The sequence below is a fragment of the Nicotiana sylvestris genome, chromosome 2 (genome assembly GCF_000393655.2).
Source record: "Nicotiana sylvestris chromosome 2, ASM39365v2, whole genome shotgun sequence".
Lineage (NCBI taxonomy): Eukaryota > Viridiplantae > Streptophyta > Magnoliopsida > Solanales > Solanaceae > Nicotiana > Nicotiana sylvestris.
Window position 1 is genome coordinate 99,033,935 of NC_091058.1, and position 18,694 is coordinate 99,052,628.

Here is an 18,694-nt window from a genome sequence, read left to right on the forward strand (position 1 = left end):
AAGAATTGATTTACAAAGTAAAAGATTATCAGATTCCCGGTAAAGTAACCAATTTGTTTAACCAAAAAATAGAAATTTCGGTCAAAGCTTATTTTTTAGAAGAACTCGGGTTACTGATAATCAAAAAAAGAAATAATTGTATAACGAGAAAGGAAAATTAGACTGAGAAGTAGCCGAATAAGCAATATAAAGCAATGTAAATAAGTATATTCCAATAATAATCAGTGTGTCCATACAAATGTTATTTCTCTCCCTTTTATAGCTATTTCCAAGTACAACGTTTCTTTCCTCTCATAATAGAGCCATTATGAGCATTTAATGACATTAATAAAACGTTATAATTAGCAATAGTAACTGTTTCGTGAAGATTCTATAACGTTTCCTATCATTTACGCTCATTAATTGAAGATATTACGAATCTGTACTTTTTGTTGTCTTGGCTCATGCCACCTGTGTCTCTTCAAATTATCAAGAGACCCGAGTGACCATTCCTTCTTATCTTCATGACACTTCGCTCGTACCTATTAAGACTCGCGTCTGTTTAAGTACTCTTTGTCAGCTGTCACTCTTCTAATAATCCACGTGTCTTGACATGTCAGCCATATAATTAATTCCAAGTGTAATATCGATTTTTCCCCAATACACTTTCGTAATTAGAATTGTACCATAGATAGGATTCCTCTACTATATAAAGAGGATTCTAATCATTTTGTAATCACCTTGCATACACGCATATCAAAGCAATACAATACTTTCTGTCTGGCTTATATTCTTGTTCATCAGTTTGCTTATTTCTTAACTATTCGGGTACCGACCAGTTCGAGGGCACTCAAGCTCGAGGCCTGAATTACGTTTCAACACTGGTTTGCTTTATCTCATTGTCAGTTTCTATTATTGACCTTCATATTCATCAATTGATATTAGGTGAAATCAATTGGTATTAGATAAAATCGTGTGTCGTTAGAACCACATTATAGGTTTAATTGTTATCCAATTTTTAGGGTAAACACTACTTTCACCAACCCAGAGGTGTATAAAATAACTTAACAGAGCCACTAACCGGCAGCCATAGTATTAACCACTCTGGGAGGGAAGGGAAATCTCTTTTTGAAGTTTGATCTGAGTTGTAGATTTGTTGGCCATGTTTATGACGCTCACTCCTCTCCTTTGTCGGGTTAACAGAAGTTGCAGTTAAAAACTAATTAACCAAGCAAGAATAGCAAATGAAGGGTAATTTTCCATTACTTGCTACACTTGAGAAAACCCCACCAATCTTACTGTACAAGAGGAAAACTTCTGAGCATTAAACCCACCTTAGAGTTAGAATAAACCCCTGAACCCAAAAGACCCAACTTTTTTTAAAAAGGAACAAAAGCTAGCACAATTCATCATAGAACTACAGAATCAAAATAGAGAAAGCACTCCTATTTTAAGAACATTGCAAATCAGATGCTGAGTAGGTCAGGTGGAGGTGATTGAGGTGTTGGCTGATGGTGGTCGTTTGTGTCCCCGGAAGCCGAGGCTGGGGACTCTAATGCAGAGGCCACTGATGGTGGGGGCAACTCAGTGACGGTTGAGTCACCTGATTTTGAACCTGGTGGCTTGGGAAGCTCGGTTAGTATTTGAACTACCTCTCGCATGGTGGGGCGTTCCACAGCCTGCTCTTCTACACACAACATTGCGACATAGAACACATGCATCACCTCATTAAGGGGAACTGTTGAGAGTCTTGGGTCAAGGATCTTGAGAACACCATCCTTTTTACCGTCAGTCATTTTCCTAACCCATTGGACTATGTCAACACCGTCACCAAACTCTCCAACTGGCTTTTTGCCACTTACCAATTCTAATAGCACCACACCAAAGCTATATACATCACTCTTCTCATCAACCTTCAGCGTGTAAGCATATTCTGCAAAAATGAAAATAATATGCTAATGAGAAGTATACAAATGAGCAGAACATTGCTAGCAATCAGTAAGTTTGTTAGATAACTAAACAAGAAACCGGAGTTTCACATCTCCTTACCTGTTCTAAAAGTGTAAATAGTTCATCAAGTACCAGTACCACTTATTTAATGTTGCTTTACTTCAGGAGCATGCTACATTTGAATTACTCACCAAGTTACATAAGTACTCATAAATTCCAACCTAACAAATACCGAAGTAGTTAGAGATCCTTTTCAAAGTAAAAAGATCCTATCCTCTAGTTGACTACCAATCATGGACCGCCACTATCCATGTTCTTAGTTGTAAGAGAAAAGGAGACTGATCTTGTTACCATGGTGGAAAGGCAAGACTACAAAATACTAGCACATTCGATGATGTTTAGAACACCTAATCCTGTTTGAACAAACTGGTAACTAGTTTCAGCTGCTTAATTTTAGTTCAATAACAGATTTGTGACTTCAGTACTGAACTAGTATTGCATTATGTAACAAGAGAAATAAATTTGAACACACGTCAGAAACCAAGAATGTCATATGAATTATGAAGGCTTATATAAAATACCTGGAGCAATGTAACCATAAGAACCAGCAATGGCAGACATGCATTCTGATGTCCCTGAATCTTGCAAGAACTTAGCAAGTCCAAAATCAGCAACATGAGCTTCAAAGTTGGAGTCCAGCAGAATATTGTTTGATTTAACATCACGATGGAGGATCAATGGAGAGCAATCGTGATGGAGATAGCAAAGACCCTTCGCAGCCTCCACTGCTATCTTATACCTGGTATCCCAGTGTAAATGACCGCCTTTCTTGCCATGAAGCATTTCCCCAAGGCTCCCATTAGGCATGTACTCATAAACCAATAGATTTGTCTCATGATTCGAGCAAAATCCTAATAACCTAACAATGTGCCTGTGTCTGATCCTCCCAAGAGTCTGTATCTCTGCATTGAACCCATGATCATGAGAGGAACCCCTGCTCATAGCTGGCAACCTTTTAACGGCAACATGTTCCCCACTCGGCATTACCCCCTTGTAGACTATACCAGCACCTCCTTTTCCAATAATGTTATCCTCCTTCAAGCTGTCCAAAACATCATCACACATAAAATCCAAGCGCTGGAAAGCAGTGAGCTTCCAGGCACGAGCCTCACTTGCCTTCTTTAAAGATCGGGCCTTTATAATAGCAGCAACAGCAAACACAATAGAGCAGACAAGCAAACCAATAACAAGTAAAAGCTTCATGGAAGGCGATAAAGCTCCTCGTTGGTGAGGTTGACTAACCCCATCAACAACACCCTCTTTGCAAGGACCCAAATAGGGTCCGCAAAGATCTGGATTTCCCAGAAATGAGGTGTAATTGAAATAACTAAACTGCCCAGTTCCCGGAACTAAACCAGAAAAGTTGTTATATGAAAAATCAACAGAAGTTAGACTCTGCATACTAGAGATAGGAGCAGGAATACTCCCAACTAAGTGGTTTCTTGATAAGTTCAAGTAGTTGAGTATCCTCATACCTGTGATCTCAGTAGGAATCTCACCCGAAAGCTGGTTCCTGCTGAGATCAACATAAGTTAGCAACTTGCACTTGCTAATCTCCGGTGCAATGGGTCCAGAGAAATCGTTGTGACTGAAATCAATTTTGGATAGCTGCTGAAGCTTCCCTATTTCAGCTGGAATTCGCCCCGAAAATTTGTTCCCATCGAGAAGCAATTTTTGAACTCCAGCAAAGTTTCCAATGCTAGTTGGCAAAGACCCAGTTAGGTGATTATTGGAAAGGCTTATCTGTCCAAGACTTGTAGATATGGATTTAGTCTCAGGAAATGTACCAGTGAGAAGATTATTCTGAAGTTCAACTTGTGAGAGCTGTGGCAAGCTTAAGAGCCTTTTTGGGATTGACCCATTCAGATAATTCTCCCCCATTCTAATCCGACTAAGTGATTCACATTGGCCCAAAGATTCAGGAATTGGTCCAAACAAGAAGTTCCCAAGAGTGATTATTGTCTGCAGATTTTTACCCGCGCACATGTTTGGGGGTAAATTTCCAGTCAATTTATTGGAACTGAGATCAAGATTTTTGAGCTTACTGTTTGTGCCTAGCCCCTGTGGAATGCTTCCAGTAAAATTGTTTTCCCATAGTTGCAACACTTCTAGCTCAGGCAAGTCCCCAATAAACTCCGGTATTGACCCATGAAGCTTATTCCGGAAAAGATTCAAAAGAGTGAGATTCTTAAGATCCGCAAATGTCGGCGGCACTTCGCCAGAGAGCATGTTATTTGATAGATCTAAAGATTTTAAGCTCTTAAGAGTACCTATCTCCGGAGTTAAAGACCCAGATAGAGAATTCACTTGTAAGAAAAGAGTATCAAGGTTCTGAAGCTTCCCTAACTCCGCTGGAATCTCGCCGGAAAGTCCACAGTTAGCAGCATCAAACCTTACGAGCTGTGATAAGTTTCCTATTTCCGGCGGGATTCCGCCGGAGAAGGTGTTGTAGTACCCTACGTACAACTCGTGAAGCGTGGTGATGTTTCCTATCTCCGGTGGTATTTCTCCGACGAGTTCGTTGCCGGAAACTGCGAGGTACTCTAGGAACTGGAATCTTCCATACTCCGGCGGAATGCGGCCGCCGAAAAAGTTCCCGCCGAGGTGGAGGTGTCTTAAGTTAGTCATCTGATACACGTCAACGGGGAGGTCACCGGTCATGTTGTTGTTGTAAAGGTCGAGGACTTTAAGGTTACGGAGACGGGTTAACTGAGGAGGGAATCCTAAGCTGAAAATGTTATTGGAGAGATTAAGGTAATGAAGATTCGGAATAAACGAGATTTCAACGGGAATGGGGCCGGAAAACTGGTTAAGGTCAACGGAGAGATTTTGTAAGAAACGAAGATTTCCAACTTCCGGCGGAAGAGTGCCGGTAACATTGAAGCCTGAGATGTCAAGAGAGGTCACGTGACGATATCTGTCGCACGTGACACCCTTCCACGTGCAGTGACTAGTGGAGATGTTCCATGAGGCAAGAGCTAACTGTGGGTCGTCGGTAATGGCAGTTTTCAGAGCAAGCAAAGCCTGGTATTCCGGTATGCGGGGTTGTTTACCGGCGGTAAAGTGAGTGAAATGCATAAGAAGAACAAGAAAAAGGAGAAGAAGAAGACGCATTTTCACTCAGTCTATTGCCCACCAACTGTTTGGTTTGTGGTTTCACTCAGTGAGAGTGAGAGAGCAAAAAGGAGGAAGAAAAGGCTGGTGAGCTGTGAGGAGGGATTTGGTTTGGGGTGGGTTTGGTTTGGTGTATATTCTTCTTGCTACGATTTTCGTTCTTTTGTTTTGAGTAAATAAATAGAGGAGGAGATATAAAGAACATTTTTTTTTGAATTATGAGATAGTACTGAATACACGGAAAATTTTATTTTATATCTCATGCAACTGACACTAGTTGTATGAGGCAACTTTTTTATCTCACAGTTTTGTGGATCCAGATTTCTGTGAACCCAGAAGTGTAAGATTAGGATCCATAAATTTGTGAGATAAAAAGGAGTCTCATACAACTGGTGTAAGTTGTACGAGACACAAAATAAAATTTTTGTGCTGAATACTTATGTCTGATTCAGAGGCCCCAACTCTTTCTGTAATGTGGGGAACAAACTTTTTTGTTCCTTAAAATTAAAAAGTTCCAAGCATTTACACTATTATCTTTTCATGGATAAAAGGTACAAAAGCAAGTTAGTAAAACAAGTTTTGGTCTTGCTTTTCTCGTGTTAACAGTAGTTCTCCTTAATAGAGGATTCATAATTAGCAACCAAGCCAAAAAGAGAATTGAGAGGCTTTTCAATTTTTAATATTCCCTTCAATTCGTTTGTCACATTATACAAAAGCAGTCACAGTCAATGTCCCTATTAACCCCTTTAATTTAGGATGTTAAAACATTTTTATTACTTCTTGTAGTTATCTCTTCTTCAGATTAGTTCTCTAGTTGATAAAAAGGTGGTCCTTAAGGTAATCCCTTTCGTCTTTTTAGTAAACTTTTTGGGATAGGGTGTGCCTTGTATATGGAATAAGTAGGAAGAAGAGAACAGAGCTGGAATTTGAATCATGCACTTAAGTAAATACATAATGACATTATTATCATTTAGTGCAATTTTTAATTCCTCTTAACAAAATCTTTTTCCCCTCAATGTTTGAAATGAATGGAATTTTTGTTCGGTGTTATCTACCTAGTGCAATTTACGTCTAGACAATCATGATCAGGGGCGGACCTACATTAGGAGTAGGGGTTACCGGAATCTGTTCCGCAAAATTATTGTATATTTATGTGATGTATATAGCTATATAAATTAAAGGACTCGTTAAATATTTTACTAGTGCCCCCAAAATCACATAAGGCTGCATGGTAAGGTTGGTTGAGTGAACTGCTGAAGCTGCCTTCCTGCTTGGTTTGAGATCGAAGCCAACTTATGCTTTTAGGCTTTCCTTTTACTACTAAATTCAATGATTGTTTTACTTAGTAGTCAATTGATTAAATTTTTTTAATCTTTTTAAAATTCGATTATCATTTAGTACTTGTACATAATAATCAACTTAATTAATATTATTTTTTTTCAAGTCTCTCACTCAAAATCAAAAGTTCAAAATTGTAGCTCTTATCTCTACAAATAAACAATTACGTACAAATCATTCTATCTCCTTTCACCAATAACTTTGTCTCAATCACTTCGATAAAGTATCAACATCTATTGATTCCGACGACGGCGACTAAGAATTTGTACTTTGTTAATAAGTTATAGTAATCGTTGTGGCAAACTGAATTCAATGATTGTTTTACTTAGCAGTCAATTGATTAAATTTTTTCTAAATCTTTTTAAAATTCAATTATCATTTAATACTTGTACATAATAATCAACTTAATTAATATTATTCTTTTTTAAGTCCCTCACTCAAAATCAAGAGTTTGAAATTGTAGCTCCTATCTCTGCAAATAAACAATAAGTTATAATAATCGCTATGGCATACTGAATTCAATGATTGTTTTACTTAGTAGTCAATTGATTAAATTTTTTTTAATCTTTTTAAAATTCAATTATCATTTAATACTTGTACATAATAATCAACTTAATTAATATTATTCTTTTTTAAGTCCCTCACTCAAAATCAAGAGTTTGAAATTGTAGCTTCTATCTCTGCAAATAAACAATTACGTACAAACCCTTCTATCTCCCTTTACCAATAACTTTGTCTCAATCACTTCGATAAAGTACCAACATTTATTGATTCCGACGATGGCGACTAAGGATTTGTACTTTCTTAATAAGTTATCATAATCGTTATGTTTTTAAAGAGATGCACGCCGAAATTTAACGCTAGCATATGACATATTTAAAGACAGTGTGCCCCATTGCACTTAAATTCTGGTTCCGCCTCTGATCATGATTTTATGAAATAAAGTCACTTTGTAGCTTCTCTCATTTTAGGCTTTCCTTTTACTACTGAATTCAATGATTGTTTTACTTAGTAGTCAATTGATTAAATTTTTTTTAATCTTTTTAAAATTCAATTATCATTTAATACTTGTACATAATAATCAACTTAATTAATATTATTCTTTTTCAAGTCCCTCACTCAAAATTAAAAGTTCAAAATTGTAGCTCCTATCTCTGCAAATAAACAATTACGTACAAACCTTTTTATCTCCCTTCACCAATAACTTTGTCTCAATCACTTCGATAAAGTACCAACATCTATTGATTCCGACGACGGCGACTAAGAATTTGTACTTTGTTAATAAGTTATCATAATCGTTATGTTTTTAAAGAGATGCATGCCGAAATTTAATGCTAGTATATGGCATATTTAAAGACAATGTGCCCCGTTGCACTTAAATTCTGGTTCCGCTTCTGATCATGATTTTATGAAATAAAGTCACTTTGTAGCTTCTCTCATTATAGTGTACATGTTTTTCTTCAAGTAGCACAGATGCGTATTAGAGAGAAGTTTGATTTGGACGCAAATGGCTATTAATACAACAACAACAACAACAACAACAACAACAACAACAACAACAACAACAACAACAACAACAACAACAACAACAACAACAACAACAACAATCCAGTATAATCCCACAAGTGGGGTTTGGGGAGAGTAATATGTACGCATACCTTACCCCTACCCCGAAGGGTAGAGAGACTGTTTCCAGGAGACCCTCAGCTCAAAAAGGTAATAGGAGCCGATATGTTAGTACCATAAAAATGCATAATAAAGTAACAGCAATATAAGAGATATGAAGTACAGAATACGAAATACGAAATAGATGGCTGATATAGTAAAACTAGCAGGTAAAGCCCTGCATCAATAGACGACCAATGACATTCTTAGTCTAACTCCTAACTAGCTAATCTCACTCTATTGTGCTGTAGAAATATTCACAACTTTCTCCAAATTGCTATTAATATTGTTGTCTATTTCTGTGATTCGCTTCCTCTAGCTAGAACTATGATACATGTAAGGAGGTAAAAGTATTGAATCAAAAATTAGGTGACAGTAAATATTAATCCTTATTTCTCAATTTATATGGTACATTATTGTTTTGGTTTGCCCCAAAAATGTCATATTTTTATATTTAAAAATAATTTATATTTAAATTTTATTTTATCCTTAATGAGATAATTTAAAATCATACAAATGTAACAAGCTTTAGACAAGTTTCAAAACAATTCTTTTCTTTTTTAAATTCGATGTCCAAGCGCCATATAAATTGAGACGCATGAGTACTAATTATAGCAATTAAGTGATAAATTATTATTTAAAATATAAATTATATTTATTGAGTTGATAAAAATATTCTTCATTTATAACTTTTTCTCATGCAAGAATCATCACCTATGCTCCTTTTACTCTTTTTTCTTCTTCTACAATATCATTTTTCATAGTTAGCAAACAAGTGGAAAAGAACAACTACAAATAACCATTATAATCAACTTCATGCAGTGGCGGACCCAAGTGGTGGCTAGCGGGTTCAACTGAATTTGCTTCACAAAAAATAATACTGTGTATATGTATAAATTAGGATTAAAGTTGTGTAAATTTTGTATAAATACTTATTTGAACTCACTTGACAACTATTATTTTACGACTAAAGTTATATTCTTCTAAGATTGAACCCGCTTGCATAAAATTCTGGATCCGCCACTGACTTTATGGCAGGGTAGTTTGAAATGTGAGTTTTTGATAATTTGCTCTTTGCTTGGAACTTTCATTTTCCCATTCGGGCCTTTACTTATTTTTCAAATTAACGAATATTAAGGGTAAAGCAAACTCAAATCAAAACAAGAAGAGAAGGGATAGGAAAGTGGTACTGTTTTTGTTTTATCGTGCTAATAATTCTGCTTGGTTGGACGTCTGTAATATAATTGTATAAAGTTATGGAAGAACCCAAGAAGTGTCGTTCTCAGTCACACTCTCCTCCTCACTATTCGAGTGCATAACTTCACGTTACAAAAGTACCCCCTCTCCTTAAGCTAAATTTACAACAAGACAGCAAGTCGTAGGACCAAAACGAGGAGATTCAAGACTGCTTTGGAAAGTGATAGATAGGAAAAACCACATCTTTTATGCCCATTTTTACCCACTCCAAGGTTTGTACTTATTGAGAGTCGTAGAGTGTGTCTTAAGAGTTTATTTACGTTTACCAACAACAAAAAAAATAGTCCACTACTTATTAGTTTTAGACCCAAAATTTAGATCTAGATTTAAACAATTAGATTTTTTAATAAAGAGGGTTAATCTTAGCTAATATTAATATCCAAAAGATTATTTAACTAGTGTCGTAGAAGAATGTCACAAAATATATGTAACAACAAATAGTATTCAATGGCCCAAATACAAAGTGAATAGCATTATATGACAGTAAATAGTATATAATGATATTTATGTAAATAAATGCAAGAGAGATAATCAAAAAGGGATAAAATCGTGTGATATTCCTTCTCACAATGATAAATGATTGATGTGTCTTTGAATATTTGGATTATCATTGGATCGGGGAGAAAAGTCAGGTAAAAATCTCAAGAAAATGTGTCTTTTGTATATATGTAATAAAGTAAGAATCTAGAGAATGTCAATATGTTATTCTTCTCGGTGAGTGTTCAATCCCCCTCTACAACTACTTCTCTTTCTATTTATAAGAGGACATGGGCCACAAAAATCCTAATAATATATATTCTAGGAATATTTACTGGAATATTCTTTTTAAAGTCATTTCCCCAAAACTGGCCGTCACTCTTCCGTTAAGGAAAGTACTCATCCTCGACCTTGATCTCTGTCGACTCCTCGACCTAGCCTTCGTTCTTTGTCAAGTCACTTCGACCACTTATTTGTCTTTTGTCGAAATCATACAAACGACACGTGGCAGCCTTCGGAGGCTCTCGTAGTATCGACGTGGCTCAAATATAACTATGACAATTTTTGGCCTATACAGTGATAACGAACTAGACTTAACATATATATTTTTTAGGAATTATATAATCTTTTAATCTTGTAAATAATTTATATACCAATTAAAAATGAAGAGAACTTTAGTGTTAGAAATTAATGGTTTACAATATTGAACTGAAACATGCTTAAACGAAGGGAGATGAACTCACTTAATTTTACCTTATTTGAGATTGAATAGTAACTGTTGTATTATTAGGGAAGCTTATGGGAATGCGCCAAAAAAGGACACTATTTATCAATATTTAGTCATGCTATCAAAAATAGCCGAAAAATTACCAATGATATATAATATTCAAAAAATGTAGGAAAGAAAGGATTTTTTTTCAATGGGTATTGTTGGGATTTTTTCAAACCACATAGATAAGGCAATATAAAAAAATTCACGAAGTTTGAAGGCGAGTTATACCAGTTTGGAGTCAAAATTCATTATCAATGATATAAAATATTTAAAAAATTAGGCAAAATATCTTTTTTCAATGGGTTTGGTTGGAATTCATTAAAAACATATAAATGAGGCAATATATAAAATTTGAGCAAGATTAAAGGTGATTTGGACTGGTTTGGTATCAAAATTCATAGATAAAATTGAGTTTAAAATTCTTCTGCGACACATGTATGTTTACCCGTAAAACGGTACAGTTAAATTTATATGTGGTTTATAGACAAGTGAATTAATTTGATCTTAAAATAATAAGAGAATTGAATAAATATGCGATACTTAGCCTTGAGATGAAGATGAAATAGCTGAAATAGTAGTTCCGGGAGTAGGGCTTTCGGCCACAACAACAATGTTACAACCCATATTCACGTACATTAGTTTATTCCGTAAGTTAACCAACGTAAATCCAAGAAGATATTATCTTTGAGATGATAAGAAGTTAATCATATTGGTCTTAAATGATACAAAGGTGTATAAAGGTGGTTAACAAGCATTAGAAGTTAAACGAATCAAGGATGTTGTCAGCCGTATTTTCGGGTAAACCTAGATGTGCTTAATACACTCAAGAAGTCGTGTTTTAAGGTATTTGAATCATATAATATCCATATAATAAGTCTTGAGGTCAAACGAGTTATGAAACAAAAGTCGACAAAAGTTGTCGCAACTTACGTTCATAATTTTACTTAAACTTTAGGTCAAATATTACTAAGCTTTTCTCCTAATTTACATTGAATTATAGAGTGATCTACCAACCAAATTGAAGATCTATGAATCTAGTTTCCAACACATTTAACCGTTCGTCGATACGATATCGGAGTAGAGAGATATTTGCATTTTCGCGAGACTGCGCCAAGCACCTCTCTATGAATCCCACATAGTCGGTTTAAGATATATATATATATATATATATATATAATATGCCTAGAACCCGTTTAAGTCATTCATTTTTAGTATATTCAGACCTTAAAACCCTAGAAACACCCTCTCAAGTTTCTCTCAAGATTCAATACCCAAACAAAGGGCAAACAACACAAATCAAGTGTCGGGAATCCCGTGGCGCTAGTAAGTTTCTTGTTCTTCTTGTTGTTGCTCATTTTAGTGTTGTTCCAGCTTGTGTGGGAGGTTGTTTTAAGGGCTTTATGTTCTGTAAATACTCCCTCAAGTTTTTAATATCAACCCTAGGTGATTTCAAGCCTTCTAAAGTGATTCTAGTACCGAAAAACCCTAATTGATTGCTAGTTTCGCGTCCTTGTTGTTGTGGCAGCATTGGAGGGATATTTGGTGGATAATTAAGGTCAAATTGGAGTTTTTCTTTCTGTCTAAAGGTAAAGAACCTCTTACTCTACATGTATTTAAGATTATCCAAGTTGCGGCTAAGTTATTGAAGCTAGAACTTGTGAAATATATATATCGAAAGGCTTGGTAGTAATATTGTCGGTTGGTGGACTGTTTTGGGAGGCTCAATATGATTAATATTGATGTTATTTAGGATGTTTGGTGATTGTTTTCACTTGTGGGAAGTCATATAAATAGGGAAGGTGTTGTCCGTTTCATCGTAAAATAGGTTGTGGTTGGTACATAATAGTTACGACGCTTAAACGTTAATGATAGTGTCATTTCTCCTATTGTAGACTAAGGAGTCATGACATTTGCATAGCTTGAGGTTGGGTAGTATATACAAGGTATGTGAGGCTTTTTTTTTCCTTTTTTTGCATGACTCCGATTGTATATGATGTAATGAACGAGCTTCCAAAGATACTCTACTCTTAGAAGCTAGCAGTACTTACATTGTTTCCCTTCTTATGGAGCGATTAATGTTGATATTGCTTCTCTTATTCTTATGTTATCAATGTTGTTGGTACTTCCTGATTCTTATAAGATTCATGATGAAGAGTTAGTCCTAATAACGTGTACAGAGGATACCGACCTTACCTCATTCCGAAAAGTTCAGAATATTATTCCATTAAGTCCAGCATGCATTATATATATATATATATATCTATTTTACTCTACCGAGCTGCGCTATAGATGGCCGAGTACGACACCTATTGTGCAACTACTGATCAGTTGGGTTTTACCGAGCTCCACGTGGCCTGGTACAATTCTACCGAGCCTTATGATAGCCAGGTACGTTTTTACCGAGTCCTCTTTGAGGTCGGGTATGATATGATGATGATGATGCTCACAGAGGTGTGTGTTTTAAAAGTTTATATATATATGTTTGTATCATGCATTTCATGTCAGTAGCCCACAGAGGTACCCAGATGTTATAGGATGTATATTCTTTATCCTTATTCACATTATCGTTCATACTTATGCTTTACTGCTTTGCATACTCAGTACTTTATTCGTACTGACGTCCTTTTTATTTGTGAATGTTGCATGTCGTGCTGCAGGTCCTGATAGACGGGTAGACACAGCTCCCCCATCACAGTAGGCTGCCTAGTTCAGCGGTTATTGGCGAGATCCCTTCTCCGGACTTGTCGTGGTCTTGGTATGCATTTTTGCTATAGACATTATGGGTATGTCGAGGCCTTGTTCCGGCTATGTTGCAGCACTTATGTTCCTTTAGAGACTCATAGATAGGTATCGACTCATGTATAGTTTGGTATGCCTTGTCAGTTAATTTTTGTTATACAGTCTTTCATGGCAGCGTGGTAGCACGTACCTTATATATAGTTTCCTGACTGTCTGGTTATTCCATGTTAAGTATGTTCATGACAGTATCTTTCATTTTTGGTTGTTCATGATCCATATCTACCATTTATATTGATCTCGTCGGTCGTTAAATATAATAAGGTAGGTTAGATAAAATATACGTTGGTGCTCGGCAAGTATGGACCGGGCGTTAGTCATGACCCTCCAGTTTGGGTCGTGACAAACTTGGTATCAAAGCAAGTCTGTCCTAGGAGTTGTCTATGAGCCGTGTCTAGTAGAGTCTTGATTATGGATGTGTAGCGCGCCACCTTTATAGTCAGGAGGCTACATGACATCTAGGGTTGTTACCTTCTTCCTGAATCTAGATCGTGCATAGAGTTGAGTCGTAAGTGTTCGTCTCCAATATTCACCTTGTTTTCTTTCAGCAATGCCTTCGACTAGGAAACGAGCGATTAGTAGACGGCTCGATACAACTGCGAGAGAGGTTACCGGTCAGGTTCCCTAAGCCAGAGCAAGCCAAAGCGAGGTTCAGAGTGAGATGTCGTCTCATACCGCATCTCCTCCATCTCCTCCAAAGGATATTAGGAGGCACACAGCACCTCCAGTTCCTCTGTCTGGTACTACAGACTAGGATATGCAGAGTGCTTTGCAGTTGTTGACTAGCTTGGTAGCTGCTCAGAGGCAGAATACAGGTGCTGCCAATAAACTAGTTAGTACGAGAGTTCGTGATTTTATTAATTTAGACCCTCCAGTGTTTACTGGATCAAACCCCAAGGAGGACTCGCAGACTTTTATTGACCGGGTCTATTGTACACTACAGGTTATGCATGCTAGTGATACGGAGGCAGTACAGTTGTCTTCTTATCGGTTACAAGATTTAGCGATTTTCTGGTATGATAGTTGGGAGAGATCCAGGGGTATGAACGCTCATCCAGCTGTGTGGAAGGAATTTTCTAAGGCCTTTCTTCGTCACTACTTGCTAGTTGAGATACGACGAGCTAGAGCTGATAAGTTCTTGAACCTTCGACAAGGTAATATGAGTGTGCAAGAGTATAGTATGCAGTTTGATTCTTTAGCAAGGTATGCTCCTCATATGGTGGCCGAGATGAGCGATAGGGTGCACCTGTTTGTGAATGGACTGGGACCACATCTGATAAATGAGTGCACAACAACCTCCTTGGTAGAGGGCATGGATATTTCCCGTATTCAGGCTTATACCCAGACACTAGAGGATCGTAAGCATCAGCAAAGGGCAGATAGGGAGCAAGATAGGGGCCAACATAAGAGGGCGAGATTTGCAAGGTATTCTGATAATTTTAGAGGCAGGGTTAGGCCCCAGTCTTCGAGGAGTTCGACGCCACCTGTAGCTAGTGTTCCTCCATAGTTTCAGAGGCCTCAATATGATCAATTTACCTATTCTGGTCCAGGTCAGAGTTCGCAGGCATCAGGCTCGCAATATCATAGGGATACTAGTCAGATGAGACCCCCAACACCACATTGTGTTCAATACGGCAAAGCCCACTTTGGACTGTGCCGTCAAGGTTCTGATGCGTGCTATTCTTGCAGACAGCCTGGCTATATGATGCGGGATTGTCCTAACAGAGGAGGTGGTGGTATGGCTCAGCCGACTGGATCTGTGTCTGGTTCTTCCTTATCAGTTCGACCTCCAGTGCAGTATTTTCAGCAGTCGATAGGTCATGGGAGAGGTAGAGGTGTAGTGCCAAGTTCGAGTGGTGCTCAAAAGTGAACCTATGCTCTAGTAGGTTGACAGGATCTTGAGTCGTCTCCAGATGTTGTTACAGGTATATTGTCTGTGTTTTCTTACGATGTGTGTGCGCTAATTGATTCAAGATCTACATTATCATATGTTACACCATTTGTGGCTAATAAGTTTGGCGTTGAACCTGAACTGATAAGTAAACCACTTGCGGTATCTACTATGATAGGAGATTTTATGATTGCTAGAAGGGTATATAGAGGTTGGACTGTGATGATTTGTAGTTGTCAAACCTCGGCGAATTTATTTGAGTTAGAAATGGTTGATTTTGATGTGATAATAGGAATGGACTGGTTAGCCTCATGCTATGCAAATGTTGACTTTCGTACAAAGATGGAGAGGTTTCAGTTTCCTGGTGAACCCGTTATTGAATGGAAGGGGAACACTGCTATGCCGAAAGGTAGGTTTATTTCCTATCTTAAGGCAAGGAAGATGATCTCAAAAGGTTACATTTATCATATCGTTCACGTTAGGGATGCAGAGGCTAAGCTGCCTACTATACAATCAGTCCCTAAGGTTAATGAATTTCCAGATGTTTTCCCAGATGAACTCCCAGGACTTCCTCCTAAAAGGGAGATTGAGTTTAGCATTGATGTGTTGCCTGACACTCAACCCATATCTATTCCTCCATACAGGATGACCCCGGCAGAGTTGCAAGAGTTGAAGGTGCAGTTGAAGGACTTGCTGGATAAGGGCTTCATTAGGCCTAGCACTTCACCTTGGGGTGTGCCAATTTTGTTCGTGCAGAAGAAAGACGGGTCGTTAAGGATGTGTATCGATTATCGACAGTTGAATAAGTTTACTATAAAGAACAAGTATCCACTTCCAAGGATTGACGACTTTTTTGACCAACTCCAGGGTGCTAAGTATTTCTCCAAGATTGACTTACGTTCAGGATATCATCAGGTTAGGATTAAGGAGAAGGATATTCCAAAGACAGCCTTCCGGACAAAATATGGGCACTTTGAGTTCTTGGTAATGTTGTTCTGGCTAACAAATGCCCCAGAAGCTTTTATGGATCTCATGAATACTGTATTCAGGCCCTTTCTTGATGTGTTCGTGATCGTATTAATTGATGACATTCTGGTGTATTCTCGTTCGGAGGCGGAACATATGGGCCACTTGCGGATAGTATTACAGATGCTTCAGGATCGTAAGTTATATGCTAAACTCTCTAAATGTGAATTCTGGCTGAACTCAGTAGCATTCCTTGGCCATGTGACATCTGATGAGGGTATAGTGTCAACACTCAGAAGATTGATGCAGTGAAGAATTTGCCAAGGCCTACAACACCATCAAAAGTCCGTAGCTTCCTGGGGCTAGTAGGATATTATAGGCGATTTGTAGAAGGTTTTTCCTCTATATCAGTGCCATTGACTAAGTTAACACAGAAAGCTACCAAGTTCCAGTGGTCTGATGCTTATGAACGTAGTTTTCAGGAGCTAAAAAATCGATTGACATCTGCGCCAATGCTCACTCTCCCTGAAGGAACAGAAGGTTATGTGGTATAATGTGAAGCCTCGGGTATAGGTTTGGGGTGCGTATTGATGCAGCGTGGGAAGGTGATTGCTTATGCATCAAGACAATTATAGAAGCATGAAAAGAATTATCCAACCCATGATTTGGAATTGGTTGCAGTAATATATGCTTTGAAGATATGGTGGCACTACTTATACAGCATCCATGTTGACATCTACACAGATCACAAGAGTTTACAATACATCTTCAAGCAGAAGGAGTTGAATTTGAGATAGTGTAGGTGGCTTGAATTACTGAAAGACTATGACGTCGAGATATTGTATCATCCGGTAAAGCTAATGTTGTGGCAGACGCTCTCAGCCGTAAGTCAATGGGAAGCTTAGTACATATTGAGGCAGGTAGACGAGGGTTGACTAAAGAGCTTCTTCAGCTAGCCAATATGAGAATCAGATTGTTAGACTCTAATGACGGAGGTGTTACTGTATAGAATACAGCAGAATCATCTTTGGTAGCTGAGGTAAAAGAACATTAATATGAAGATCCTACCTTAGTAAGATTGAGAGAGGGCATTCAGCAGTGTAAGATTATAGATTTCGAGATCAGAGAAGATGGGGAACTCAGATACCAAGGTCGATTATGTGTACCTAATGTGGCAGGGTTGCGAGAGAAGATTATGATTGAGATTCATCAATCCCGATATTCCATCCATCCCAGCTCGACAAAGATGTATCATGATGTTAAGGAGAAATATTGGTGGGATAACATGAAGAAGTCTATTGCAAAATTTGTAGCCCAGTGTCCTAATTGTCAACAAGTAAAGATCGAACATCAGAAACCCGGTGGATTGCTTCAGAAATAAAGATCCAACCTGGAAATGGGAGGTGATTAATATGGACTTCATTATTGGATCTTATCATAAGTTTGACTCCATCTGGGTGATAGTTGATCGACTTTCAAAATGTGCCCATTTTCTACCAGTTAAGACAACTTACACGGCTAAAGATTATGCGAAGTTGTATATCAAGGAGATTGTTAGGCTTCATGGTATGCCGGTATATATTATATCATACTGAGAATCTCAATTTACGGCTAACTTTTAGAGGTCTTTTCAGAAAGGTTTAGGCACACAAGTGAATCTCAGCACTGAATTTCATCTGCAGATTGACGGATAGGCTGAATGTACCATTCAGACACTTGAAGATATATTATGAGCATGTGTTCTAGATTTCAAGGGGAATTGGGATGACCATCTACCACTCATAGAATTTGCCTACAATAATAGCTACCATTCCAGTATTAAAATGGCTCCGTATGAAGCACTGTATTGGAGAAGATGTAGATCACCAGTTAGATGGTTTGAAGTCGGTGAAATAGTATATGGGCCAGATTTAATTCACCAAGCCATTGAGAAGGTGAAAGTGATACAAGAATGACAGAGGACAGCGCAAAGTAGGCCTCTTATTCTGATGCACGACGTCATCTGGAGTTTGAGGTTAGTGATTGGGTTTTCCTGAGGATCTCGCCGATGAAGGGTGTTATGCGTTTTGGGAAGAAGGGTAAGTTGAGTCCGCGATATATCGGTCCATATAAAATTCTTCAACGAATTGGACAGGTTACTTATGAGTTAGAATTGCCATCTGAATTGGAATTTGTCCATTCGGTATTCCATGTATCTATGTTGAGGAAATGTAATGGAGACCCTTCTCGAGTCATCCCTATCAAAGATGTACAAGTTACGGAGGATATATCATATGAAGAAGTGCTAGTGGCTATATTAGATCGACAAGTCCGCAAGCTGAGAACAAAAGATGTAGCTTCCGTCAAAGTATTGTGGAGGAACAAGAATATGAAATAAATGACATGGGAAGCAGAAGAGGAGATAAAGTCTAAATACCCTTACTTGTTCT

General features: G+C 37.7%; 2 protein-coding genes across 3 annotated transcripts; one reads left to right on the forward strand and one right to left on the reverse strand.

The window, feature by feature from the left end:
- Positions 1–1,217: 1,217 nt before the first annotated feature.
- On the reverse strand, positions 1,218–5,274 carry LOC104221777 (leucine-rich repeat receptor-like serine/threonine-protein kinase BAM1). Of its 2 annotated transcripts, XR_011405424.1 has the most exons (3): positions 2,511–5,274; positions 2,029–2,150; positions 1,775–1,912 (listed from the first exon to the last, which is right to left on the reverse strand). XR_011405424.1 is itself a non-coding variant. In XM_009772930.2 (2 exons), exons 1-2 carry the CDS (start codon positions 5,101–5,103, stop codon positions 1,446–1,448), a joined length of 3,060 nt encoding a protein of 1,019 aa, XP_009771232.1. In that variant the 5' UTR covers positions 5,104–5,274; the 3' UTR covers positions 1,218–1,445. The 2 variants fall into 2 exon arrangements, 1 of the variants encoding a protein (XP_009771232.1); XM_009772930.2 differs by lacking the exon at positions 2,029–2,150 and having other exon boundaries at positions 1,218–1,912.
- Positions 5,275–14,567: 9,293 nt separating this feature from the next.
- LOC138885309 (uncharacterized) lies at positions 14,568–17,646 on the forward strand. The gene is made up of 6 exons (XM_070166245.1): positions 14,568–14,833; positions 15,098–15,237; positions 15,334–15,902; positions 16,056–16,340; positions 16,700–16,805; positions 17,327–17,646. Exons 1-6 carry the CDS (start codon positions 14,568–14,570, stop codon positions 17,644–17,646), a joined length of 1,686 nt encoding a protein of 561 aa, XP_070022346.1.
- Positions 17,647–18,694: the final 1,048 nt, after the last annotated feature.

Excerpts from the sequence above, each read along its gene's own strand:
- LOC104221777 (XM_009772930.2), bottom strand. The coding sequence starts at position 5,103 with ATGCGTCTTCTTCTTCTCCTTTTTCTTGTTCTTCTTATGCATTTCACT. Across the intron at positions 1,913-2,510 it reads TTATGGTTACATTGCTCCAG|AATATGCTTACACGCTGAAG; the intron begins GTATTTTATATA and ends TCATTTTTGCAG.
- LOC138885309 (XM_070166245.1), top strand. The coding sequence starts at position 14,568 with ATGAGTGTGCAAGAGTATAGTATGCAGTTTGATTCTTTAGCAAGGTAT. Across the intron at positions 14,834-15,097 it reads AAGAGGGCGAGATTTGCAAG|ACAGCCTGGCTATATGATGC; the intron begins GTATTCTGATAA and ends CTATTCTTGCAG. Across the intron at positions 15,903-16,055 it reads AGATTGAGTTTAGCATTGAT|AAGAAAGACGGGTCGTTAAG; the intron begins GTGTTGCCTGAC and ends TTGTTCGTGCAG.